This window comes from Mus musculus, chromosome 6 (assembly GCF_000001635.26).
Source record: "Mus musculus strain C57BL/6J chromosome 6, GRCm38.p6 C57BL/6J".
Taxonomy (NCBI): Eukaryota; Metazoa; Chordata; class Mammalia; order Rodentia; family Muridae; genus Mus; species Mus musculus.
In genome coordinates this window covers 87,131,309-87,158,933 of record NC_000072.6, presented here as the reverse complement: position 1 = coordinate 87,158,933, position 27,625 = coordinate 87,131,309, and the positions used below count along the sequence as shown (strand labels likewise).

The window sequence follows — 27,625 nt, the reverse complement described above, 5'->3', positions numbered from 1 at the left end:
ACTTTTGAAAATAAAAGTCAGACACTAGAAGGAAATTTTTGTTGGAAAGAAGTTGACTCAAACCATAGACAGCATGTTTGCATCTTATTAAATCGAGAGTTAGAGCCTTGGCTCATAAATGTTTGCTGCCGACTAATGAGACCTCTTTTGTCTCACGTGCCTGTTATTGTTTTGCTTATTGAACATGCATCCAAATTTAACAGATATTCTTAGATGGACCCCCAAAATAGTGTCATAGCCTCAGAGAAACCTTCAGGCCATGTCTAAACTATTCTCTTTATGGCTCAACTCAGACATACAGGAGGGTCTCGAGGCAAGGCTACTTCCAACCTCAGGTTTCCTGGGAAAGAATACACAATTGGTACTGAAGCATCATCCTCTGGAAGTCATTTCTCATCAAGGGAACGCTACCATCAGCACCTGGAGGAGAGAGCCATGAGCAGGGTGTAGGCAGACAAAACAGTTACTGAGTCTTCCCATGTGTGGTCCATGCGATGAAAATCACTGCTGTGAAATCTCTGGCACTAGCAAGAGGACAGATTGCAAAGAGAACATAAAAGGATTCTTTGTAGCATATGCTAACTCCATATTGGGGCCATGGTTCCTTTAACATTTGTGTGTGTGTGTGTGTGTGTGTGTGTGTGTGTGTGTGTGTACACTAACACACATGCAATACCCAGCAGTGTGTGGAGGTCAGAGAACAATCTGGTTCTTTCCTTCCCCTGCAGAGATTCCGGGGATGGCGTCTCACCATCTGCCTTGGTAGCAAGCACGTTCACCCAGGGAGACATGACAAAGGCCCAGAGACACCGCTCTTAAAACAAGCATGGATGTTTTCTTCCTTTTTAGAACGTGCATTCCAATAGGCTTAAGTTAAATGTACACCTTAGAATGAATGTGTGCAATGCAGTCACTCTCCTGCTGTGTGCTAATGGCAGCGCCCATTGCTCCACTGTCTTCTGAACAGGGATTGCTGGGAGTCTGCCACAGCTAATGGACCAGGTGACCCCTGATGATCCCTGTGTACTGCTGATTCCTCTCCTACAACACACAGGGAGACCACTGTCACTGCTAATATATAGTGTGGATTTTATTTGGTATATGCTAGGCACAGTTCATGAGACCTGCCTTGGTAAAGGGAAGACCTGTTGAATAAAGCATCACTTAGAGAATTAAAACAAGGCCGTGAAATGCTCTGTCAGTCAAGCACTTGATGCGGGAAGGTGAGGACCCGAGCCCTAGCACCCGTGCCAAAGCATGGCAGCAATGTGATCTCCCAGTGTCGTGAGGGAACAAGAGAAGTGCTGGGGCTCTGTGGCCAGACAGTCCAGCTGAATTAGCCAGCTGCAGATACAGCGAGAGACCCTGGGGCTGGAGAGGTGGCTCAGACGATAAGAGCTCTGACTGCTCATCCAGCGGTCCTGAGTTCAATTCCCAGCAACCACATGGTGGCTCACAACCACCTGTAATGGAATCCAATGCCCTCTTTTGTCGTGTCTGAAGACAGCTACAGTGTACTCATACTTGAAATAAATAAATCTTTAAAAAAAAAAAAGAGGAGAGAAAAAGGTGGACAGGAGAAGGGGAAGACAGCACACATTGACCTCGGGCCTTCATGAGCACCTGCGGATATGGACTTAACACATGTGAACGAACAGACATAAATGAATGTCACAGAAAAGGCTTGGGAACTCTTTATCCACCAAGAAGTGAGAACATGGCTGAAAACATCCTTTGCAGGAGTATGAGGTTTAGACCTGCTCATCACAGCAGCCTGTGGACCAAGGCCTATTCATGGTTCCTCTGACCAAAGAACCAGAACTGAGTGAAAACAGCCACTTCCCATTGAGACACTCACACCTTTCAAAAGCAGCTGTGCAATTGTGTGCACCCGGAATATAGTCAAATGTCACATAAAACAATACCACATGTCTATGTGACAGATGACTCATTTTTTATATGCATGGCCATTTTCCCTGCATGTATATCTGTGTACCATGTACATGCCAGGTGCCCACAGAGGCCAAAAGAGAGCATTGGATGCCCTAGAACTGAATGCAGACAGGTGTGAGTTATCACACAGGTGTTGGGAATCGAACTTGGGTCCTCTGGAAGAGCAGCCAGGGATCTTAGGTAAGCCATCTCTCCAGCACTCACAATTCAAATTTTAATGTAGGAGCAAAAATGAGAATCTGCAACTAAAGTAAAAGTGAGTTCTTAGTTCTGGCTATTGATCAGTTCACCAGAAAAGAGGCGTCCTCAAGGAGTCAAGGAAATTTTTTCCTTGGGGGAAAAATCCTGATTCCCACTGCACCACCTGGAAGTGAGGGGCCCAGAGAACTATGGGGTGAATATGGGGTTCCCAAGCATTAGACACAGCTGAGCAGAGGACATGGGACTGTCTCTTCCCTTCCCTCCATAAATGTTTTGACGCCCCTAATTGCTTAATTGCTTTTATTTGATGGAAGACATGCTCATTTAAAGAGACAGAAGGAAGAAGGTGTGGGCTTACAGTTGTGGCTTTAGATCCAGATAGCTGATGTCTGAGTTATACTCTGGTGGATGGAAGAATGTTCCAGACCAAGCGAGGGGATGTGGGGCACTGGTCACATGGAGGTGCGCAGGGCTCTCTGCAGTGACCATGTCTGCTTTCAATCTCTATTCTAGGTCTCACCCTTGTTGTTGAGAGACCTCCAAGAGGGTGGGGCAGAGACCTCCATGTGGGTGGAACTCAGAAGTTTGGTATGAAGCTCAGTCTTCATTTGGTTTATTATCTTGCTCTGCACCCAGTGACAGAACACCATGAGGTAATGCTTTTGGCAGATGGGACCAAGATTCCATGTTCACTGTTTCTTCAGTGGTCTTGAATAGATGTTGTTTTTCTAGAAGTTAACTTCTGTGTGACAGCCATCACTGTCCCCATGTGTCCTTACTGTAAGGTTATGGCTTCTTGTTCTCTGAAGTAAAAATGGTGGACGGCTCTCGAGTTACAATGAGACAACTCTAGTGCGTGTTCTTTTCCCCAGAGACTATTTAGGAGGCTACTCTAGGATTGACCAGGATTTCCAACAGCCCGAGGGGGTGATGTATGACCGTAGAGTTGATTGCAGTGAAGAAATAGGTAGAGTGAGCTCCCAAGGATCAGGATCAAGTATCTAGATTGTGAACAGGGTGATGTCCTTCATAGACACAGAGGGTCCTTGTTCAGTAGGACAGACTGACTGAGCTCTGGAAGAGTAAGACTTAGACTACTTTTGCATAGTCCAGAACCTTCCACAAGGCTGCATTTTGTTGAACTTATCATTCATTCATGATCACTCTTTACAGCTGGTGCTGTGCTCAGACATAATGGAAAAGGGGGTCTGCTTGTGGATTCCAAGGAAGCCTTTATGACTAAAAGCCCAGCTCTATTAGCATATTCCACTGCTAGAGACCCCGTGAAGAAACAAGGAAAGGACTCCCTAGGGGCTGGGACATACTCAGTTGGTAAAGTGCCTGCATAGTGTTCACGAGGTCCTGATTCCATCTCCAGCACCCCATAAATCAAAGCTTGTAGCACACCTGTGAACTCAGCTCTCAAGAGGTAGAGGCAGAAGATCCTCGGCTACATAGAGAGTTCAAGGCCAGTTACAGAAGAACATGTCTGGAAGAGGGGCAAGAGAGAGGAGAGGAAAGCTGTCTTTCACATGGGGCAGTGATGAACCGGCATCCGGTCCCTGTAGAGCTTGAGTAGGCAGTGAACCAGCCCGGGACTTGAGTCACTTCAACTGTGTAAGGATATCAGGGGAAGATGTTCACAGACAATCTTGTGCACCCAACAACGTGAACATTAACAGAGCAATGTCTTCCTCGGAACTGGCTCCTCTTGTTCAAGGACATTGGGTTCCTCTGAGGAATGTGCTGCTCCCCTGCCTGCACCCCTCCACACACCCCTCCATCGTTCCTCTGTTGTTTGGGTCTCCTGCCTACAAATTTACCAGCCTGGAGAGCCACAAGTTCTGCCCTATGCCACTTTACTATTACACAGACAGAGGTGACAGCAGCACTACACAGGGGAGACACCATAACAATTCAAGATCTCCATTAGGCTGATCCAAAGAGGCAGTCACTGACCAAACTGATTTAGACAGGGGCCACAGACTAGTAAACATCACAGTGAACACGGTGACACAGAAAAAAAAAAGCTTTAATATTTAAGAGTTTCCTAAAGTGAAAAATGTCTAACATTTTCATTACACATTGCATTCTTACAATCAAAATAACCAAGCTGAAATGATGAGTAAAAATCATCTAAAAATCCGTGGCTTCACCTATGAGGAAGGGGCTGAAGATCTTCGATGAGTTGTTTAGCCTGAGAGCAGGCAGGTGTACTCAGACTCATAGCTGCTGCTATTGAGGGAGCAAAACCCATACTCTGTGCCCCTGTGAGCTTAGACCCTGACACATGAACACTGAGTGTCCTCGCTTCCACCTTGTCCCATCCACAGTCACTGTGGCTGCTGTCCGCTTTGACAGAGCGGCCAGGTCTTTGTCTCTGTGTAGCAATGAAGGTGATGAGGTCAGGCTACTGTGTCAGCCATCTTTCACAGATGGTCTGTGTCAGTACAGTCAGGTTATCTCTGGCAGTAGCAAGCCAAAAGTAAGTACAACTAATATCCTAAAATAAACTAGGATCTCCTCAGAAGGTACACTGTTCAATGCCTGCAGTCTTTCAAGATTGCCCCTTTATTCCCATAAAAAATATCACCCTTGGGCATAGTAGGTAAAGTACTTGCCCTGGTCTGATTTCCAGAACATGGGTGTTTGTTGATTTGTTTACCAGGCATGGCAGTGTGCACCCAGAACCCCAGCTCTGGGGATGTGGAAACAGGCAGATCCCTGAGGCCACCTGGAGAGCCAACCCCGCTGAGTCAGCAAACTCCAGGTTCAGTGAGAAGCCCTGTCTCAAAAGTCAAGGTAGAGAACAACTGAGGAAGTCACTTGGGACTGACCACGGCCTCTGTGCACACACAGAGATTGCTGAATCCCATCTGGACTCAGGTTGTGCCTAATAAAGAAGCAGCAGTCATACGACTCTCCCTCCCTTGAGAGCTGTACCCTGAAACCGCAAACCTGGCTTGTTCTGCATCCAAGTGCCCACTGCCCCACCATCAGCTCAGGTGCTCTACACAGGCAAGCGGGACTATGGGATGTGCTGGACAGCTGTGGGGCAATGCTCAGACTCATGCAACACCTAGCTCCGATCCCACACAGCTGCTGTCTCAATTCCCCAAAACATATGCCTGGGGCTGCTGGCACCTTTAAAAACATCACTTTTCCAGGCCAGGAAGATGGCTCAGACCATGTGAGAACCACCCAACCAGCCCTCCGTGCTCTCTATACCTTCATCTCTTTGCCTGTCCCGTCCTCAAATCCCTTTCCACAGACGTTTACCAACACTGGATGTGACGGCCCTCAAAGCCCATGGCACAGCTTTAAAAAGTATAGATAAGTACTCTGATAATCCTTCACTCCTCAGTGGCCATATCTAGGGACTTCCCCTTGCTAACGTGCCGGCATCTTAAGAACATCTCAGTATGAGAACCTAAAGGACTCCTCAATTTTTAACTGTGAAACTTGGGAGTAGTCTGAACACGCCATCTGTGTAGGGCCCAGAACAGGGTGTCAGATCTCAAGACAAGATGTCTGAGGGTCCCCCACACCCACAACCGTGTCTGCTTTCATCGTCGTGACAAACACTTCAGAAAGCTACCTTAAAAGAGGAAGTTCGCTATGGCTCACCCTTTCAGAAGTTTCAGCCTCAGTTTGGCTGGTCCCACTGCCTGGGTAGAATACTGCGAGCACGTGACAGAGAAGGCTGCACTCCTCATAAACAGTGAGATAGGAAGAGACAGGACGGAGGTGGGGCGTGAGCTGAGCAGAGGCACACAGAGGTGACGTTAAACCCCAGGTCCCTCTGCAGCGCCACGGCCTCCTTCCTCAGCTCCCCAGTCAGCCTACTAACGGAACACGGGGAGGTGCCTGGTACTGTTCCAGAAGCTTCTTCCAGACCATATACTACAACAAAGTGCTGAGCTTTGAAAGAGGGGGGCACTAGAAAACACAAAGGCACCAGGTGGAAATGGCTGCAGCCACAAGAAGACAAGGCTTCTGGGCCCAGGGCCATCACTTCTCACAGCTGCGTTCCTCTGCCTCCTACCCAGCCACATCTGTCAGCCACATCTGTCAGCCTCGGGAACCTCTTCCTTAGTTAAATGGGAGGGGTCAGCGACCACAGCCTCAGAGGGGACACTGAGCCAAACCGCTGCCGTTCACAGCGGGGTCCTCCAGGGCTGAGCAACCTGGGTCTTAGTAAGCATGAGGTCACCTTTCCTCTCCCAGGAGTCTCAGGGTTATTTGAGTTCATGACTGAATTCACTCCAGGGCTGGTCTCCGAGAAAGGCCCTATGAGGCCCAGCTCTATCGCTAGCCATTGTGAGTCAGAGACCCGTGGAAGGCCGATCACTTGAAGGCTGCGGAGTTGACCATCAAGGCAGGAGTACACACAGGCCACTCTTGTCCCACAGCTCTCCTCAGTTCATTGGAAGAGGAAAGTGTGGGAGTCACAGCAGTGAGCAGAAAACATGGGAAAGCAGAGAAGTGAGTAGAGTAGCCAGAGCCTGGTTAGGCACCCAAAATGGCGTTTGCCCTGCTGGTAAGGCATTGTACAATCAGGAGGGACCAGGCGATGCCACCCATTTAGGCACATTCATTTAAAGTATCCCGTCTCAAAATTGTGTTCAGGCCTCCAGTAGGCTCCAGTGTCCTTCCTTATTATGAAACCAGGTACAGCTGAGCCTGAGGTGAGCCTGGGTCAGAATACAGACCAGCGGCATTTCTTTGATGCAGGAGACACCAGCCGAGATTCTTCCTAAGTCCAGTCCTTAGGAACAAATAGGCTTTGTTAGGGCTGGGCACCCAGCTCAGCAGCAGCAGCAGCCTCGCCCAACATGCCCATGGCTTCAGCTCCACTACCCACCCACTGCCACCCAGGTTGTTTTTAATTTAGGAATTATCAAGACTATTTATACCCTACCCTCTCTAATAGGTTTAAGGCAGGTCTTTCTTTTAAAGATTCTTTCTGAAATCTAACTAGGAGTGTTATGAGTGATTTCTCCCCAGATCATACAGAACATCAGCCTGGCCCAGCCCGCGTATCTTAGAGCTGATGAGGTCTCTCCTGAACCACAGAAATGAGGCTGGTCGGTACCAGGGCACTGCAGGCCTGGCTGTACAGGGTTTCATAATGAGGAAGGATATTGGAGCCTAGTGGAGGCCTGAAAACAATTTTGAGGTTGGATCACTTAAATTAATGCTCCTAAATGAATCCCAGATTCTCGGGGCTATAAATTTTCCATTTCTCTGACCGTACAACTGCAGATGTCATCTGAGAGCCTCCAGGGCTCCGGAGAACTGTCCGCCTTTGGTTTCAGTTTAGGAGGCAGGCAGGGTCACGGTGAGCCTCACCTGAGAACAGCAGGACATCCAGTTACCTAGCGGAAATTAAGAGGCACCCCCAAAGCTCTGCCTAACCCCGGGATGTCACCGCGAGAGCCTGCCGTAGCCTCTAGATACTTAGTCCTGTGGCCTCTCCTTTGCAATTAAACTTTTTCTTTAGGATTGCCTTTCTTGAATTATATAATTTTGGATCACCCATCAGCTGATCCAGCAAAAACTCAATAAATCCAAACAAGGTGTTCAGTATGGTCTCCCCATGTGGGCAAAGGCCCAGAGGCCTTCAGCCTTATCATCCCACCAACCCCTAGGAGTGGTCCTTATCCCAAGACCGGAAGGAGAGGTCACGCGCTTCACTTTGTTGTGGTGGTGGTGGTTGTTGTTGTGGTTATGGTTGTTGTTGTTGTTGTTATGGTTGTTGTTGTTTGGTTTTGGTTTTGTTTCTTTTTCTGCTCTTCATTTTTAAGACACAAGCTAGACCTGCACATATCTCTTCTGTTTCATTTCCATTGCTGCAAAGGAGGCCATGAGTCTGGTCGCCATTTTCTCCCCCCTGATCCACCTTGTCTGAGGCAGGCTGGGAAACGTGGTCATGTGCCCGGGGCAACTCAGTCTCCACTGTTGAAGAGAAAAGGGACAAGAAACAGTAGATAGTTGACTTCCAGGAGCTCCCTCGCCAAATGCCAACCTGTTAGGGCCTTTGTCCTTCATTGTGCGAATCTGAGGGGAAGACACAGAGTCTGTACGGAAGCTGCTCACTGGCAACTGTATGCAAGTCACACAGACAGAAGTGAGGGCGTGGTTAAATTGTTATTATCTCTACTTTAGGGAAACACACTTTAAATGTCTATAGGCATAGAGAAAGAAGTTATCCTAAAGACAACATTCCTCACATTGTGAGAAGGAGGGGGAGGAGGACGAGGAGGGAGAGGAGGAGGAGGAGGAAATCACTGCCCTTTCAGATGTGAGACTACACATGAGAGCAGAAGCAGATTTGAGCTATGCACGGGATGAACCATAATTTTGTAATTCTACATTTTCATGTCCAAGCTAAATAATGCTCTTGGCAAAGCAATTTGAGTTTGTCTCTGGCACTAACTTTTTAAGGCAATACCTCAACACAAATAAAATAATATATAGAAACACTGCACTAATGAGGGGTCTAAGTTAGAGGTCCTCAACTGGACCCCAGAGGAAGCCAGGAGAAATGTCTGAGACAGAGGGCAGAAGATGAGAGAAGGAAGACCAAGCAAAAACCACTCACCCCGGCTCAGGCATCCACACGGCACACTGTGCCACGGGCTTTTCTCAAGTCACAGAGAAGTGCGCTAAAGCAATGGCATTGCTGAGACCTCTCCAAAACAACAATTAAAACCAGGCTTTCTGGCAAGGTAATCCCTGTGCAGCTGGCAGGACCCACAGAGTGCCCAGTGAACTCCCTGTCTCCAGTGAGGGGCCGATGGTCGATGCCAGCAGCTGGGTTTTAGAAGAGCAAACTTAAACAGTGTTTAGGGTGCACCATGATGGGTTACCATTCGTTACAAGCTCCTTCCTCCAACAAATGTTGCCAACCTAGTCCTCCTCCAAAACCCAGCCCACACATCTGTCTGAGTTCTTGTCTTCCTGCCCTGGTCGGTCAGAACAGAGACCCAATCCCTGTTTAGTAAGTCTCGCTTTTGTCTCTTGCTCATGATTCCTTGATCACACTCAGATACACATTCATGCAATTTGTGTGCATGTGCACACACACGTTTTCAGGACTAAGACCTATAAACAGGGCTGGAGAGATATCTCAGGCAACAGAGTGTTTGCCTTACAAGTCTGCGGACTTGAGTTCAGTTCCCAGAATACACATTTTTTTTTAAAAAAAAATCCAAGGGGCTGGAGAGATGTCTTATTGGTTAAGAGCTCTGGCTACTCTTCCAGAAGACCTGGGTTCAATTCCCAAAGCCCACATGTGTGGCTCACAACTGTCTGTGATTCCAGTTCCCTTTGGTGGCCTCTGCAGCCAGCCCAAGTGGTGTGCAGGCATACATGCAGGTAAAGCACCTATACACATAAAATACATATTTTCTTTAAAAATCACACATGCTTGAAGTCCCAGGGCTTGGGGTGTAGAGACAGTCTATTCTTGAGGCTCACTAACCAGCCAGCCTACAATTTGAGCTCTGGGACAGTTCTTAAATAAATACATACATAAAAAGGTGGATGGCTCCCGAAGATGACACCCACAGCTGTCCTTTGAACTCTACAACACACATGTGCACCTACATACACATGAACAGAGAGAGGAGAGAGAGAGAGAGAGAGAGAGAGAGAGAGAGAGAGAGAAAAAACAGAGCATGTTACAGCTTCTTGCATTGAGATCTAGAAGGGTTTTGACTATCTACTGCCAGTGTTTTCAGTAAAACCATTGTCACCTGATACATTGTATCTTGTTTACAATGGTTTTCTGACTGTCCATCAGAGTCCTTTTCAACTTAACTTGGGCGTATGAATACATTCATTTATTTGTTGAGAAGTGATTAATTGTAACTTCCATGTATCAGACATTGATATTTAATAACCCATAAGACAGCTCACTCACCCTCTTTGGGGTTCAGATAACTCTGCCTTATTGCATCTCCTTTCTGGCATAAAATTTACTAAACTGTACTTAAGGGCTACCTCAGTCAAAATGGCTCTTCAAGCATATGAACACCATGTGACTACAGTATTAGGGGATCCTGAGCTGTTGGACGGAGATATGGAAGCAAGCAGTTGAGTGTCACAGGCCCAGCTTAGAAGAGCAAACTTGCCAGTAGCAAGCTATAACCTCACCCTTCTTCCCCAGCTCTCTCTGGGGTCGGTGTTCTCTGTGCAAACCATTTCAAAATGTGCTCTACACGGCAAGCATCGAGGGAACAGGGGGAATTTAACATGGTTACTGCTGGGATTGGAGCTTCCAGTTACAGTCAATTACATCTTCTGTTCATCATTGGACACACATCTTCTGGTTACAGTTAATGTTGCGTCTTCTGGTTGCTGTCAGTTTTGCACACTGTTTACTGTCAGGGTTGTAGTGGGCAGTTACCACGTGCGTTGTATCCCCTGGTTACCCTTGGAGTTCTATTTTCTGGTTGCTGTTGAGATTGTATTTTCTGTACCATAGGAATTGTGCCTCCTGGTTACCATCATTTCTGCCATTTGACAATCTTACCTTTCTCTCAAGGGTCTGAAGTGTAAAGTCCTACCCAGTCAGGCAGCTGTTACCTTGAGAAGTGTTGAGTTCAGACTCCAAAGGAAAGGAGAACCCAATAGTCGCTCTTGACAGCCCCCTCCCCCAGGCTGTGAGTGCACCTGCTATGCAGATATGAGTGTTGTTCCAGGATAAGCTGTTCTAGAAGGTACTAACTTAACTGCGGCTCACTGGGGTTTAGTTTTTTTTCTCTGCACTCTCTGGTTTGATATTCTCCCCATTCAATAGCCTTCATCTGAGATTTCTTGTGAAACGGTGGCCAGATGGTGCCTGGCTCTGAAGTTCCCAGAGCTACCTGGACTAGGAATTCCACAAGTTCCTTCACTTTTTCTGTCTCTCTCTGTCTCTCTGTGTGTCTCTCTCTGACTCTCTCCCTCTCCCTTCCTCTCTCCTTTCTCTTCTCTTCTCTTCTCTTCTCTTCTTTCTCTCTCTCTCTCTGTCTGTCTGTCTTTCTCCCTTCCCCCCCCCTCTCTCCCTCCCTCCCTCTCTCCCCCTCTGTATCATGACTCCCTGAAGTAGAATATCCCAGAGTCAAACCTGAAACTTTAGATGCTGAAACTAGGAAACAGAAACTTCAGACCTTCAGCATTAGACTCGGGCCAGCACACCACTTCCACTGTATGCAGTTATTCCACACTGCTAAGGCCTCTGGTTTGAGGAAGAGAGATGCAGGTGGCATCAGCCTTGAGAGGGTGGCAGGATGGAGGAAGGAGAAGCTGAGGGTAGCATCTTCTCAGACAAACTGTTACCACAAAGAGTGAAAAGGATTCTCTGCCCAGTTGGCTCTGAGAGTGGCCCCTCCCTGCTGCTCTTGGGTGGCCCAGTGATTAGAGCAATGGAGTTAAATTGGAGCAAGCATAATTGTGTAAAATATTGAGGGAGAAAGTTACTGAGCCTGTACCACCCTTGGGCTTCAAAAAATGAAGCTGACAGATAGAGAGGCTTCACAACAGACAGTCATTCGCCAGCACCCCGCAAGTAGAGAGTCTGTGGGGTTTTTTAATTTATTAAAATTGACTATCATAAGTCACACAAAAACTGGGAAAAAATAATTTTTATAAGCCACATTTTCCCACCATGACACACACACATGCATGCACACATACACGCACTTGTGCACAAAGCTGAAAGTCATTGATGAGGGAGTAAACTCTTCTTTGTAGAAAAATTTTCCAGGTTCTTAAAACACTTACAAATGACCATTGGACCTGCAAAGAAATCAAAGCTGTGGTTAGCAGGCATCTAGAAAGTGGTGGCAATGGAACACCACAGAGAAAGCCTGTGTGCTTTGCAAATATCAGAGCCTTGATATGTAAGTCCTCCATTGCTGGTTGAGGGAAACGTTAACACAGATGAGCTCAAACTCAGGGAAGAATATACGATTAACCCACAGAGAGCAGACACAAAGGACTGGTTAGTAAAGAGCAAACTAGAGAGAACGAAGCGAGACCTGTGGAGCTGAGCCAGGGCCTTATGTGAGTTCTTTGGAAATGTGAGCTTCAGTGGTGGATCATCACATCAAAACTGTCGGTGGTGACAGCATCCTGTGAAGAGAAAGGGCTCTCCCGTCTCTTACGGTAGAGTTCCTGTGCAGACGACAACACTGTCCAACCAGTGCCACTGGTCTCCTCAGGTACCTGCATTCATACGCTGTGTTAGTTAGGGTTTCTATTGTTGTGAAGAGACACCATGCCCAGGGCAACTGTTATAAAGAAAAACATTTAAGTGGGGCTGGCTTACAGTTCAGAGGTTTAGTCCATTATTGTCGTGGTGGGAAGCATGACAACAAGCAGAAAGGAGAAGGAGCTTGAGAATTCTGCATCTTACATTTCAAATGCTATCCCCTTTCCTGGTTCCCCTCCGAAAACCCCCTACCCCTCCTCCCTCCCCCTGCTCTCCAACCCACCCACTCCTACTTCCTGGTCCTAGCCTTCCCCTATAGAGAGTTCTACATCTTGACCACGGGAAGCAGGGGGGTAGGGGTGGGGGACTGAAACACTAGGCCTAACTTGAGCTTCTGGAACCTATTCAGTTTCAGAACAGGTTTCAGAAGCTATGAGTTCAGTCAGTAGGGTGCACATAGAAAGGCAGGAACAGCTATGCATGGGGGTGCCCAGGCAGTGGGGTCTGTGGGCGTGGCCCAATGTGATGCAATAGAACAAGCTGATCCTTGGGCTGGCCAGGACAGAGAGAGACTGTCTCAATCAATCAATCAATCAGTAAATAAGAGGGGATGGCACCTGAGGAGCAATACCTAAGTTTGACCACTAGACTACACACACACACACACACACACACACACACACACACACACCAAAGATTAATGATATGATTCTAAAACTTTTAGTTTACTTCAACATATGTAGATAATTTTTATTAAAAAATTATAAAGTATCTCATACTAGTAGATCAAAATACATAAAAACAGGATCTCTTGGGTCATCTCAAAAATATTCTCTTAAATTTTTAAACATTACTTTTTTTGTTTTGGGGGATTTTTTGTTTGTTTGTTTTTGTTTTGTTTTGATTTTTTGGTTTTCCAAGACAGGGTTTCTCTGTGTAGCCCTGTATATCCTGGAACTCACTCTGTAGACCAGGCTGGCCTCGAACTCAGAAATCCGCCTGCCTCTGCCTCCCAAGTGCTGGAATTAAAGGCGTGTGCCACCACCACCCGGCTACACATTACTTTTTAAAATTATCAACTGAATAGAAAATTATTTAATGTGACTAAAAATATGATTCTCTTGTTTTATATTAAAAATCAGTTTTTAAATTTTTGGACTCAGCAAACTGAGACTTGAAGATACTTTTCATGAACTCCCAGCAGCTGTGGTTGCCTGCATGTGATCAGGCCGGCCAGTGTCCTAGCACAGGTGGAAAGGGGACCTCAGCCTACACCCCAGCTTGGCACTGCTGGTGTAGGTGGCTCCACTGGGGGAAGAGTCCTTGTCGTCAGCTTTGCTAGGGTAACCAGGCTCCAGTGGCTAGTTCTATGCCCATGTACATGTGGGCACCATCAACTGGACTCAGTGGCTTATTAAAAAAAATATACTGGACCCAGTGGGTTATTAAACAAATTTTTAAGGGAACAACCCAGTAGAGAAGTGAGCAGAGCTTGTGAACAGGCCAGGAACTAAGGGTGTGGACAGAAACCTAACCTCGCATGTAATAAAACAACCACCATAGAAAGGACTCCACTCCCTCAGACCATTACACTGGAAACCTTCCCAACGTGTAACTGTGATTGAAGTCATCATAAAATAGTATTGCGACTACAAGTTGTTATCCATTTTTCTAGAAGAAAAGTTGACAATATGATCGATCACTGTGTTACACTGCATTAACTAACTCAGTGACTCTGCCTTGAATGACCAGTGGGCAAATGGAAGCAGTCCTATTATTTATAGCAGAGAGAGCTGGATTCCTACTGCCTCACAGTAAAGAACTTAACTACATCTCATGTTTCTGTGAAGGTTAAAAACATGAAGGAAGTTTGGGATCTACAGATGGTCAGTTAAAAATCCTAGCATGGGGGTGGGGCTCCAGAGCCACACCCACAGCTGTGGAGCTATGGGATTCAAAGGAAGGGAGACTCGCTCCTTTTTAGAGGTGACCATTGCCCTTGTACCCGTGGATAACCCATAGCCATATGCATATGGGCAGCTCTAATGGGACTGAGTGGATGACAGAGGCACCTAAAGCAAGAAAGGAGAGCCATTATGAAGAGGGACGGAGAGGTGTGGAGGAAGGGAATAGGGGGCAGATAGAGTTTATAGTAGACAGCTATGAAAGTTTCAAATAGTAAAACAAGAAAAATAGCAGGGACGTGAAGAGCCAGGCAGGGTTCAATGGCAGAGCCTTTGCCAAGCAAGTACAAGGTCCTGGATACAAGAGGCAGAATAAAGGGAGGGGTACCCATGGCATGTTATTTAATTTTTATACAGCCTGATTTGACTGTTGTAAATCCATGCACTGCATGGGTGTCTGTGATTTCTAAAACAGAAAAGCACAGAGGTATTTGAGTCCTGTTACCTGTGTTTCTTCTCCCCTCCTCTTTTTCCTCTTTCACTTCACGTATTTTCCTAGTTTTCAACAAATACAGAACTTTGCAATCAGATGAAAGGGAGCCGTATATTAAATAAATCATATCTCAGTAATAATTACTGACAAAGCGTGTGTCCCACTAAAGATAGGCCATTTTGTTTCCACCCTTCCCTTCGCTTCTCCGGCTCCCTCGTGCTTCCAAATATTTCCTCCACGCTTTCATCTTACCCCTGGTTTTGGCATCAAAAGACACGATTACAGAGAGCACGCCAGCTTGTGTGTCAGCAGAATGAATTAAATAATCAAGAGAGTTGACCTTGGATCCTTTTCCCGGACAGCACATAAAGAGCAGGCTAGGAGAGGAAATGTATTACAGACAAGCCGAGCCTGAGGTTGGAGGGAAGGGGGCTGGATGAACGCCTGCTGTTCACCCCGACAGCACGCTTTCTCTTGCCCTGGGCTCACACAGTACCTGTTTATCTCTGTCATGGAACTGGGCCTAGAATGTGAGTGCTGTCACAAGAAAAGCCAGAGCGTGGTGTCTTCTTTTGAAATGATGGATCGACATTAAAGTGTAGGGTTCAAAGACAGAAAAGAAAGTGAGGTAGGCCAAAGAGATTCCCAGGAGCCGGCCAACAGCTTGAGTTAAGAGCTTGAGTATCCTGTAGGAGGGAGACACTGAAAGTCAAAAGCAGAAAGAACACTGAATGTGTGTGTGCACTTACTACATATATACTTTATATACTGCTATATATGTGTGTGTATACATATGTATGGGCGTTTTATATGTAAACCTGTAATGTTAATGGAAAGGCAGGGCCAGGGAACCTTTGAACTACTTGACTTTTGTTTTAGATGTGCAGTAGTGAGAAGGGGGGAGAATCTCAGGGATTTAAATGTCCTCTTCTGCTTCTCTCCGACACACAGAAGATGGTGCCTCCCACCCCAGTTTTCACTTCCAGGGTTGGTTCTGCCTGCCCGCCTACCCCTACTTGGACATTCTGATTCTCAGGAGAGGGAATGCTACTGACCCAGCTCAGGTTAGATGCCTGGCTCTGGTCCAGTCAATGATGGCACCATCACAGATCACTAGGGTCCACTAGGGTCCAGCTGTTCTGAGTCATTAATTCTGTCTCCCTCTAGACTGTATCTTCTGGAGGGCAAGGCCCTGATGCTTGCCCAGTACTGGCTGAGGCCCCTAGTGATTGACAGACAATGCAACTGCTTCAGAAAGGACGCAGTGACTCAGAGTGGAAAAAGGCATGCATGGGAAGATGCTGCTCTGAAGTCCATGTCCTAATGCAGCACTAGTGTGCCAACTTCATCAGTTACAGCAGCAGACAGCAGTGAGCCAAAGAGTTTTATGGTCTAGCCTGAGAACCAGACATTCTTTCCAAGATCAATTTTCCTAACCACCATCCCAAACAGCCAACTCCAAACAAACTTTGGAAGATTAATCCTATTGTAACTTGAGAAATACCTACAGCCCTCCTAACAAGACAGCGCATGGGAAAACTAGGTCAGAGGAAAAGGTATTTGTAGAGAGAACTTGGCTTGTATGTTACACTCTTTCCGTGATTGCTTTAGTATTCTCTCTGTGAAATCCAATTTCCTTGAATGACCTCTGTTCATAGGAAACTATTTGGTTTAATTCGTGGGGCCATGGCATATGTTTAACCATCTCCAAAGGCCAGCTCCGTCTCTGCTGAGCATGCCTGATACCCAGATGTTTCCTAACACTCAGCACTCATGAGCTCACCCCTGGCACATTCTTCGCACACAATCACCCCAAAGCTCTTCTCACATCTCCCCAGCATCCCACAGGCTCAAACTCAGAAACTCAGGGGCCAGCTTGAATCCTCACCTGGGAACCTAAAAACAAAAGGTGAAGCTTCCAATGCTGCAATTTCCCGGTTTACTAGGGTTTCCGAGACCTGAGGAGCAGCTGGAAGATATGCATTGCAAGGGATCAGAGCCAGCCAAACTAAGCAACATAAAAAGATGTGCAAACTGGCCGACCAAAAGAATCCAATTAAACTGCAGGCAAAGGGTTCCACAGCCACCCAGATCTGATGGAATCAGAGCTCGGGGCTGAAGGACCCCCAGACACATCTAGCCAGTGCAGAAGATGAAGGTGGTGACGGCTTCAGAGGTGGTAACTTGCCCCAGGTTTCCCAGCAAGAGTATGTTAGGGACAAAACAAAGCAAGAGCCCTGCCCCTGGCAGAGCACAGTCCCACACTACCAACCCCCTGTCTCCACACTCTCTACAGTTCAAGGAATAAACCTGAGTGTTGTCAAAAAGACCTCGAATCCCAACCATGGAATTAGGCAAAGGGATTTGTTAGGGGGACAGTTTCCTTTACAGTAATCAATTAAGCCCTGAATTCCATCCCCTGCATGACATAAATACTAAGTGTGGCTGTGCATGCTTGCAACCCCAGCACTTGGGGATAGAAACGCAGCCATCCTTGGCCACATAGCAAGATCAAGGACAGCCTGAGCTACAGGAAACCCTACTAGGAGAGGTGGGGTGAGACCAGAGAGCACACAGCATCCTTACCGTGTCTCCCCAAGAACTGCAAGCATCCATAGAACCCATGGTAAGGTGACTTGATGTCTACTTCTGAAAAGTTAAATGTATGAGGACTATGTGAGCGTTTAAAGATTTCCCTGAACAACTCTACAAAGATTATCTGTCAAGTGACAACTTAGACCTTGAGATCTTAGTAGGAGCCCTGACCTCAGGGACAGACCCTAAGGCTGCCTGGGAAATACTTGAGAAGAGAACCACGTACTGTGCTGTTTGTGTCATCGGAAAGTATCACAGAGAGCTTAGATGGACCAGTCCTGCAGGTAGAGCAAAGAGCACATCACAGGGTCTCATGTCATCGTGGGCTATGGGTTTTATTGTAAATAGAGCCACTGAAGGACTTTGCACTACAGAGTGAACTCAGCAGGCAGATTTACATTCTGGAACAATCTCGCACATCTGATAATAGCTTGTGGCCAAGTGCTACACTGTGTAAAGCTAGCTATTGGTCCTTCAGGGATATTTTTGCACTTATCATTCATATCCAGGATAATAGGAAAAAGAATGTGTTCCTGAGCCATGTAGAACTAAGCTTTATTCCCACCCAACCTGTCGCTGCCTGTGTGGTTTTTGAACAAATTATTTTAATAGGCCTGAGCCCTCCCCTTTCATTTCTCTACAATGGAGGTAATAATACCTAGCTCATAGAGTTTTGAAGTGCTCATGGATGTTTCACAGATGAAGATTGTGAATGTGTTTGTGTGTGTGTGTGTGTGTGTGTGTGTGTGTGTGTGTGTTACTGAGGATTGAACCTATGATCTCATGTATGCTAAGCAAGTGCTGTACCACTCAGTATATCCCCAGGTCTTATAAAAAGTTCTACCAAAGGGGGTAAAGACGTGGCCCAGTGGTTCACCGGGTCCTCTGCAGAAGTTCAATTCCCAAGGCCCATAGGGTAGCTCACAACCATCTGTAACTTCAGTTCGAGATCTGATGACTTCTTCTAACTCCTAGGCACACACATGCTACCCAGACATATGTGCAGGCAAAATACCCATACACACAAATAAACTTAAAAAGTAAAATAAAATTCTATCAGAGCATGTGTGGAAAAAAAAGGCATTCTTACTTTGTTAATGACGAAGGCAAGGTAAACTAAGGTCAAAGCCAGTCTTGGACGTGACTCAAACCACCCAGAAACAGTGCTGCAGAGAATTAAATGGAGTTGCAAGGGGCCAATATCATGAGAGAAAGCTCTGGTCACCATAGCAACTTTTTTAACCAAACACTGGAGATCTGCTGGCATGTACACCACCAGCGACATCTGGCCTTTCTATTATCCCCTCACGAGTAAAAAATAAGAGTGAAAACGGGAATAAAATGCCCTGTAAAGTAATCTTTAGGCCAATTACACACCCTCATATTTATGCTGGCGCCTCTGGCCCAGGTTTTTAGAACACTCTGGAGCCACACCTCTCTTTTGAAGAGCAAGTCTTACAGTAAATTGCCCCAGGGTGCATTTCTGCTGAATCTGCACCTTTTCTCAGCAAGATAAGTACAAATGCATCATCTGTCAGCTGCGTGTGCAATGCACTGTGAGAGGTTCCGTAAGAGATAAGGGACTTCGATCAAGTTGCAACAAGAAGGCAGGAGGGGCTCCTCGGAGGCTGCTTCCATCACCTCCCATGCTGCATTGCGGGAGGGACTCTGAGGCCACGCCCATCACCTCCCATGCTGCATTGCAGGATTGGCTCTGAGGCCACTCCCATGCTTCATTTATTTCATTTACCAATTTCATTATGGAAGTCACACATGCTGTGCAACTCACAGCACCAAAGCTGGAGTCGAACCTGATGCTACCTATGTTATATATCTACCACAGGCAAGGCCACCTCTGCCTCCCAGGTCTGTTTCTCCATCAGCAGAGGGCAGCTCTAAATTTACCTGTTTCCCAGACACTATTCTAGACCCTTCTTCCCTACAGTTGATGAGAGGACTGTCACAGTGCCTGTAAATAGCCAGTGTTCTCAAGATCCCCAGCCCACGTCAGAGATTTGGACTCCCAGTGTGGGCTCTGGGCAGACATTGGTTGAGGGCCAGGAGCTCAAGAGCCAGTGGACAGAAGAATGGCCAGTGGAAAGAGTGCGTTCCACTTCATACAGTGAACATGTGGCCTTCTGGACTGATTGGCCTAGAGCAACGCTAAGATCTAAAGGCAGTGAGACTCAGTGAGACCTCAGCTCCAGCAGCCCAGAATCTCCCTTAATCTTTAAGGAACCAAGGCCCCCAAAGCTCTTAGTGAACATTAGGTGTCTAGGAAAGGAGTTGTCACTGTGGGACTTTATCACAGACAGCCATAACATCATGAAGGAAAAACCGTGATATAGTGTCACCAAAAACTGTCACCAGGGAAATTTCACTCAACTATAAAAGAGCCACCTGGCCGGGGGAACTATGTTTGCAAGTGTTCAGCCCTAAAGTTGGCCACAGCCTGGAAGCTCTGGGTGGGAAAATGGGAGGATGACTGCCGTAGTTAGTGGACCCTCAATAGAGACCCAGAAAAGCTTGGCCCTGAAAAGCTCATCACCTTTCGACACACCAAGGACTCAGGTGCTGGCACCTGTGTGGGGCATAGTAATTCCTAAGCAGGTATAATCTGGTTGTGTCTGGCCCTTTCTGACCCAGACACTAGCTAACATGATGTCCTGGGAAGGAATTTTCAGACCATTGCTATTGATCTCAAAGCCTCTGCTTTTTCCAAGTGACTTCAGACGGCTCCATTCTGACTGTGACTCTACTGGCCTTCCAGGCAAAGCATCTTGGGAGGTTTCTTCTTGTAGAAAAGCAAAATGTCTCTTCTGTCATGAGAGGCAAAGCATTTATAGATAAAAAAAAAAAAAAAACAACTGCCACGTGCGGGCTGGGATGAGTGCTGAAGATAACAACTAGAGAAACACCCAAGGAGGCAAAGGAAGAGTTAAGGTCAGAGTTTATGGGGAAGATGGGTGGGGATGCGGGCCTCTGTGTATGACTCGAAGGATGGAGCACACAGGAAAGGAAGGGTTCTCCTCACCTCATCTCCCTTTCCACACAAGCTTGCAGCTTGCTGATTCAACACAGGCCAAGTCTTGTCTCTCTGTCTCTGTCTCTCTCTCTCTCTCTCTGTCTCTGTCTGTCTCTCTCTGTCTCTGTCACATACACACACACACACACACACACACACCATGTTTCTTAAATTCTACCGCCTGACTCTCTGCATACCCCTTCTGGTCCTTCTCTGGGGTCTGGTGAGGGGAGCTGGGGCCTCTCTGGACAGGCCTCTACTGAGGCTAGAATTATAGGCCACACATCAGTATGGAGAGATGGCCAGTCAGTGCTCTATTCCAGCAGTAGGGAAATGAGCAGGAGGAGAAAAGAAAGGCATACTCAGAGGTGACCCCCCGCGGCCTTCCTAGGAGGGAAGATGATTCTGTGACACATGGTAGAGGCAGCCACATATGCTTCATGGGCCTGGGAAGCTGGGAGCACACAGGGGTGGCCTGGTATGGGACCTGGGAGAAGCTCATATGGAAGCATGATGGGAGTTCTAACAGCTGGTGACATGCACAAGAGACTCTGCCACAGGGCAAGTGTAGGGCTCGGTGCCTGGTAAAAGAAGACAGAGAGGGCACGGCTGGAGGTGGGGCTACCTCAGGCTGGCTCCAGAACCTGTTTGTGGAGAGGGCAGAGGGGTCTCTCAGCATTGTCCTGCTAAGTCCCTAGAAAGCCACACACAGAAAAAGACAAATTCAAAAATATACCTGCTTAGCAATGAAATGTCTCTGGTGGAATTTCTTACAAGAGGTATAAAGAGATGCCTGTGACCAGCCCAAAAGCTGTCTGGTGTGCAGGCCCTGGGGAAAGGGACTTGTTTCTCAACACTAGTTTCTTCCCCCAGGCAAGGGAATGGTGGCCACACCCTACTGGCAAGGCTAAAAGTAAATGGGACACCCTTCATAATGTTACAGCCAGGTTAGCATCGGCCCACTTCCCTCTATCCCCACCCAAGACAGTGAGAGACTGTAAGGGAAATGGATTTTGACAATTCTGAGACCCAGCCAGCCCAGGAAAGGACATGGATTCAAAGAAACCAGTGACTAATGTGACATCAGGTCACTAGGTCATCAGCAGCATGTTGTCAATGTGTCTCTTGTCCCTCAAGGGCCACCATGTTCAGCACTTGTTCTTCCTTAAGACATTGGCTCATGGTCCTCCTCTGATTCTCTTCCAGGGACGCTGTATCAACTTCACCAGAGTGAAGAACAGTCAGCCAGCCAAGTATCCCCTGAACAACACCTACCACCCCAGCTCCCCACCTCCCGCTCCTATCTACACACCCCCACCCCCTGCTCCCCACTGCCCTCCCCCAGCCCCCAGTGCCCCCACTCCTCCCATTCCTTCCCCACCATCCACTCTCCCCCCTCCTCCTCAGGCCCCACCCCCTAACAGGGCACCTCCCCCCTCCCGACCTCCTCCAAGGCCTTCTGTCTAGAACCCAAAGTCCGAGCTCTGGGCTGCCTGAGCAACTCCAGCAGGAGGCTTCTCTGCTGAAAGAAAGATCTGCCCAGCCTATGTGGTGAGTGGCACCTGATGTTTGCACGATTTAAAAGCAAGTCGTGATGGGCAGAACAAAATGGGCATTTTGAACTGCCTGAAGACAGACAATGAGACAATAACAGTCACATTATAGCCTGTGACCCCTCACCTCTAGAGGAAGGTTCCCGAGATGGCCACATTGCCACAGTGCTCTCAGCCAGATTATGTCCCATGAAGACCAGGAAGAAAGTGACTTCCAAGAATGGAATGCAGCATTGGATAAGAAGCACCTGGCTGAGATTCTGACCTCACTGATTTGACTCTTGATTCTTGGACTGGGAGCCAGGCCATCTCCACCCCTGGTACCACCCAGCAACTCTGAAAATGTGCAGTGTCCCTAGTATGCATCGAATAGGTATCCAACTGGGATCTGCAGGTTGCCTTATAAAGAGCATATGCTCTATTCTCTTTCCCGAACTTCCTGGTTTCCCAGTGATGAGGGAAGGGGAAAGGTGTTGCCATGCTTAGAAGTTAGAGGACGTCAGTGCTCAGCACTGATGGAGAAGCGTTGATGGGAGTGTCCAGCTCTTACATCTAGAAATGGCTGGCTTCAGCAGGCACAGTTCCTAAACCAACAAGCCTTGTCATTGTCAAAGGCAACCTACTAATGATTCACCTTAAACATCAAGGTTGACTGTGGCATAGGTCAGAGCTGATCACACAGAACCTTCCCCATGAAATCGCAAGGTTCCTCATCTTCAAATACCCAGGACCCCAGAGATTTCTAAATCCAGCTAAGAGACAGTAGTCCTGACTTGGCAAGAAAACCATTCCCAGTTGTTTTACTCTGAAACAGGCCGTTGTATGTATGGTATATCTCTCCTTGGCCTTTCAACCTGCTCACAAGTATTACCAGTTATGAAGCAAGGAGAAATACATCCAGTGTGTAATAGAAAAGCTCTGCCCGCAATCCCCATGTCACTCCTCTACATTATTCTGAAGCTGCTTGGTCAGTGAGCCCTTTAACCTCATGTAGACTCTGGACACTGTCACCCAATCATGAAAACAGAGGTCATTGTCAAAGGCAGTGTATAGCCTGTACAAAAATGATGCTTCCTTCCTCAGTTTCCACAGGCCCCAAAATTCCTGTCTTAGGCTCCTAAACCTCTAAACTTTTTCCTGGAACAAAAGATATAAAACGGGCATAAGTTTTTATGTTTTGGGCTGTGATCTCCAAAGATCCTTCAAGAACTCAAGTTAGCCTCATTCTTCCAGCTTGTTTAGAACAGAGGCATCCAGGTGTCATGCACTCCATAGACACCAATCCTTGTTCCCAAGGCAGACATTATTAATCAATCTCAGCACTAGTTCTCAATTTAATCCAATTATATTTTTCCACAGTACTTCACATCTCTTATGACCTGTTGGTCATCAGTTAGAATTGAGAGAGATAAACACTGTTTGTAATCCCTACCTTAGAAAGAAAAGCAGAGGAGAATGGGGGAACCACCAGCATAAAAGTTATTATCTGGGGAAAATCGACCTGAAAGAACGCCCAAGTCCAAGACCTATGGTGCTGACACCAAAGTAACACTTTCCCAAGTGTACCCCAGACCCCACTCTTCTCCCTGTGGCCACCACTCCCTGCTTTTCAGGAGTTGTGAAAAAGATCTCCTTCACCCTTACTGTGCCCCCATATTAGAACAAGGCTTGTTTAGTGTAGTCCTTGTTAAACAGGTGCCAGAATGTCTCAGCCACCTGAGATGACATTGCTGGGCCCCAGAAAACCATTCCAAGGAGAATGGGCTCCCCAGGCTCAGAGCATGCAACTATGAGCCCATGGCAACTGTTTTGACTGCTGGCAGTACAAAACGGGCCACCCCACATTACAGCTGCAGGATTTGTGCAGCCATAAGAAAGTACGAACCAAGATGCTGGCGTTGCTGTTCAACAAGCATGGGCTTCGGGGAAGGCAGCAGACTCCGAGAGCAGGCCTTGTGCAGTGTCCCAAGGGGCTGTGGTGAAGTGTCTGAGGAAAAATGAATGCTGATACATGGTGATTCTGAGAAGAATTTGCAAGGTTTGACCTTAGAATTTATGGAATGTCTTCCCTGGTCATTCAGAATTATGGCTAGAAGTTTCTAGAAACCGTCAAGGTTAATACCTTTCAGAGTAGGTGATTACAGGCAGGAAGAGCTTTGATGTGGTTTACAAAGCCCATCAGTTCTGTGTCATTCCCTGTAAGCAACAGGAGATGGTGGTTGTGATTAGCAAACTGCATGTGTTATTTGTTTGACTCCTTGTTATTGTCCTTACGGAGGATTTTTTTTATATAAGCCAAATTTTGTTGTATATATTCATATTCCACGTGACAGATGGAAGCACGTCCTATCAGTGTGAATAAAAAGAACAGTTGTAGTAAATTATTAAAGCCAGTGATTTCATGGCAGGTTACCCTACCAAGCTGTGCTTGTTGATCTCCCATGACCATACTGCTTTTACAATGTACAAATAGTTCCTAGGTGACGAGACCCTCCTTTACATAATGCCGATGACAGCCTTGCTGGGAACTGCGGTCCTTCTGCTGTGACAGCCAGCTCGAAAACAGGTCCTGCCTGGAGCTTGCCACACACTTTAGGGAGACATAAGAGCTGTCTTTCCCCAGCGTCAGGGACAAAGCTACCATAAAGAAGTGGAAAAGTCTTGGCTCTCCAGCCTGGGACAGAGGTCTCTCTGGAACCCCAAGGAAGAGCAGAAATGATCCTTGCCTGCCACTGCACACAATGTGATGGTGGAAAATCCATCAAGGAATAATTGTGAGATAATGACCGACAGTTCAGGCGCAAAGGGAATTCATGCTGTGTAAAGTGGGTGGAATTCGTTTGCAAGCTATGCAAAGCCTGATCTTACTCACCAGGAGGATGGAAAGGGTTTTTTTAGTTATCTGAGCTCAGCTGAGTTATCACGCTTGGAGAACCGATTTAAAGGAATTAGAATATGATTTCTGAATACACATAACATTAAACTCTTCTCTTTTTCTATGGTAATTTAGTTATGGACGTTCAGCGTCTCTGAGTTATTGTTATAAAAGACTTGTCATCACCGCACTGTGCTGTAGGAGACTGGGCTGAACCTGTACAATGGTATACCCTGGAAGTTGCTTTTTTAAAAAAAAATAATAATAAACACCTAAAATCAGTGCTTGTTACTTGTTATTTCTATACCTGCCATAAAAATAATATGCACGTGTTTCAAGTACTTACTGAGGATCATAAAAGCAGAGCTAGCGGGCCAGTGAGACGGCTCAGCTGGCAAAGGGGCTTGCTGCCAAGCCTGACAGCCTGAGCTCAATCCATGGGGCCCACATGGTGGAAGGAGAGAACCCACTCCTGAAAGCTGCCCTCTTGCCTCCCTGTGTACACTAAAGGACACAAGCATCCACATACATGCACAGAGACACAAAATAAATGTTAAAAAGTTTTAAACAAAATAGCTATCATTCTGTACACTGAAATATATATTTTTTTCAAATATCTTCTACACATTAAAATCTGTACTACCGTGACGCACGCCTTTAATCCCAGCACTTGGGAGGCAGAGGCAGGTGGATTTCTGAGTTCGAGGCCAGCCTGATCTACAAAGTGAGTTCCAGGACAGCCAGGGCTACACAGAGAAACCCTGTCTCGAAAAAAACAAAAAACAAAAAACAAACAAAAAATCTGTACTACCATCTTTAGCTCTTAAGAGTTAAAGTGGTCCTCATTTCTAGTAATAATTTTCAAATTTTAAAAAAGCATTCTTGGTAAGTGAAAAATAGAATCCGAAGAAACTAAAATGCGGACCAAAAGAAAATTAACTGAGGCAGAAACAGGAGGATTGTTGCTAGTTAATGGCTACCCTGGACTAGATAGTCAGCTCCTATCTCAAATTAGCAAAAAAATAGTGTGTTACAATTTAAGTCTGACATAAACACACTCACACTCACACACACACACACACACACACACACACACACACACACACGTTTCTGCATTTGAACACCTGATACTCCAAAGTTTTGAGGGGCTACCAGACCCTCAGGGGGTGGGACCTGGATGGCAGAGAAGAATCACTGGTCAGGATTGAGGGTTAAAGCTGCGGGTCCACCATGTGAGAAGTTGTGGCCTCCATGGGTTCACTCGGCCACACCCTCCTTCTGTGATGCCGCTCCCTCTATGACTGAGACAAGAGAGCCTGCTCTCCCTGAAGCAGCTCCTGCCAGGTATTTCCCTCCCAAGGAAAGTAATGAATATAGCTGTCAGGCAGCGGGTATGGGGGAATAAAGGGGGTGGGAGAGAACTCTGGGCAGAAGAACTCCTCTCCACGTGGCCTCTGGTGAGTGTCTGACTGTGTGAAGCCATGGACCCAGTCCATGGTGGACAGGGGGCAGTCCGAGGTCTCTGGGCCTCACAGAAGCCAGAGATAACAGGTTCTCAGTCTTGGACATCCCAGATGCCGCTGTATGTCAAGAGAGAGCTGAGAACAAAGTGGAGGCTCTGGGGAGGCTTGGTCATAGAGAGGAGTGGACAGGGGCATAGGGGGCACTAGGTGATTCCCACACAGGCGAGGGTCTAGAGCGCAGAAAGGCTTTCTGATGGGTGGTTAGATGCGGCTCTTTAGGGGAAAACCTATTCCATTGTTCAAGCACGGCGGGCCTTGATGAGCAGAGACAATACATGGTTTCAGAGCTTTATTGTAAAAAGGCCAAAGAGAAAGAGAAAAGGTACAAGAGAGAGGCTGGCCATGGCCACATAAAGAGAAGGGGGAAGGAAGGAAGAAAAGGAGAGCTAGAGATGAGAGTAAGAAAGGTAAGAGCTTAAGAGAGAGAGGAGGGGCCAAGCAGCCCCTTTTATAGTGAGCTGGGCTATCCTGCAGTTTCTGGGTAGCTGTGGGGAGGAGCATACCTGGCTATTGTCAGGTAACTGTGAGGATGGAGTCTCACTAGAATGCCAGGAGCTTGGGGCTTTGTCTGCCTGACTGATAATCACAGAATTATGAAGTTGGGGGCTCTGCGGTGTCAGGCACCTGTCTCTGGGAACATGGCTCACTGTTCCGTCCCTTGTAAACTTTCCTACTGGGTCTCTGGAGCAAGCCTCGCTCAGCCAAAGGAGGCTGCCTTTCACGGCCCCGCGTATAACCAGTGAAGACTGTTCTGGCTGCTGAGGCAGAAGGGACATGGGTTCTTCTCTGAGAGCTGCTGTCCAGGAATCACTGTGGAGAGCTCAGTCTATTGCAGAATATGACACTGTTTTTATGGTGTCTCTTTGTGGTCCCAGAGCTTTCCCTCCTAACCTCCCAGGGCAGCTGCTTGCATTTAGGGAAACAGACTCGTACTAGTTCCCTGGTTTACTTCATAAGACTTCATTAGGACTAGATTCATCTTAAGCAGAATAACAAGATCTGTTAACACAATCAGGCCAACATTTGTTCCAAATTTTCATTAATATTCACTTTAAGGATGTATACTTTGAGTATGTACACATTTTTCAGTTACATCCTTAATACATAATCTGAGATAATTAACAGGAATTTGAAAGGAAAACAGAAAAGCTGGAATCCTCCCTCATTCCTTACACCACCATTGATTGCAATTGTCTTATACTGGGAAAATGGAGCTGGAGGAATGGTCAGCAGTTAAGAGCCCCTGCTGCTCTTCCAGAGCATCTGAGTTCTGTTCCTAGCACCCACCTCAGGAGACCCACA

The 27,625-nt window shown here is 46.9% G+C and overlaps 1 protein-coding gene across 1 annotated transcript in view; it reads left to right on the top strand.

The window, feature by feature from the left end:
* The window catches only part of Antxr1 (anthrax toxin receptor 1), a 201,957-nt gene extending 176,876 nt beyond the window's left edge, over positions 1 to 25,081 (top strand). The window contains exon 18 of the mRNA NM_054041.2: positions 21,579 to 25,081. Within this exon, the coding sequence (NP_473382.1) occupies positions 21,579 to 21,839 (261 nt within the window). The 3' untranslated portion in view covers positions 21,840 to 25,081. The remainder of the gene's footprint in view (positions 1 to 21,578) is intronic.
* The last annotated feature ends 2,544 nt before the right edge of the window (positions 25,082 to 27,625 follow it).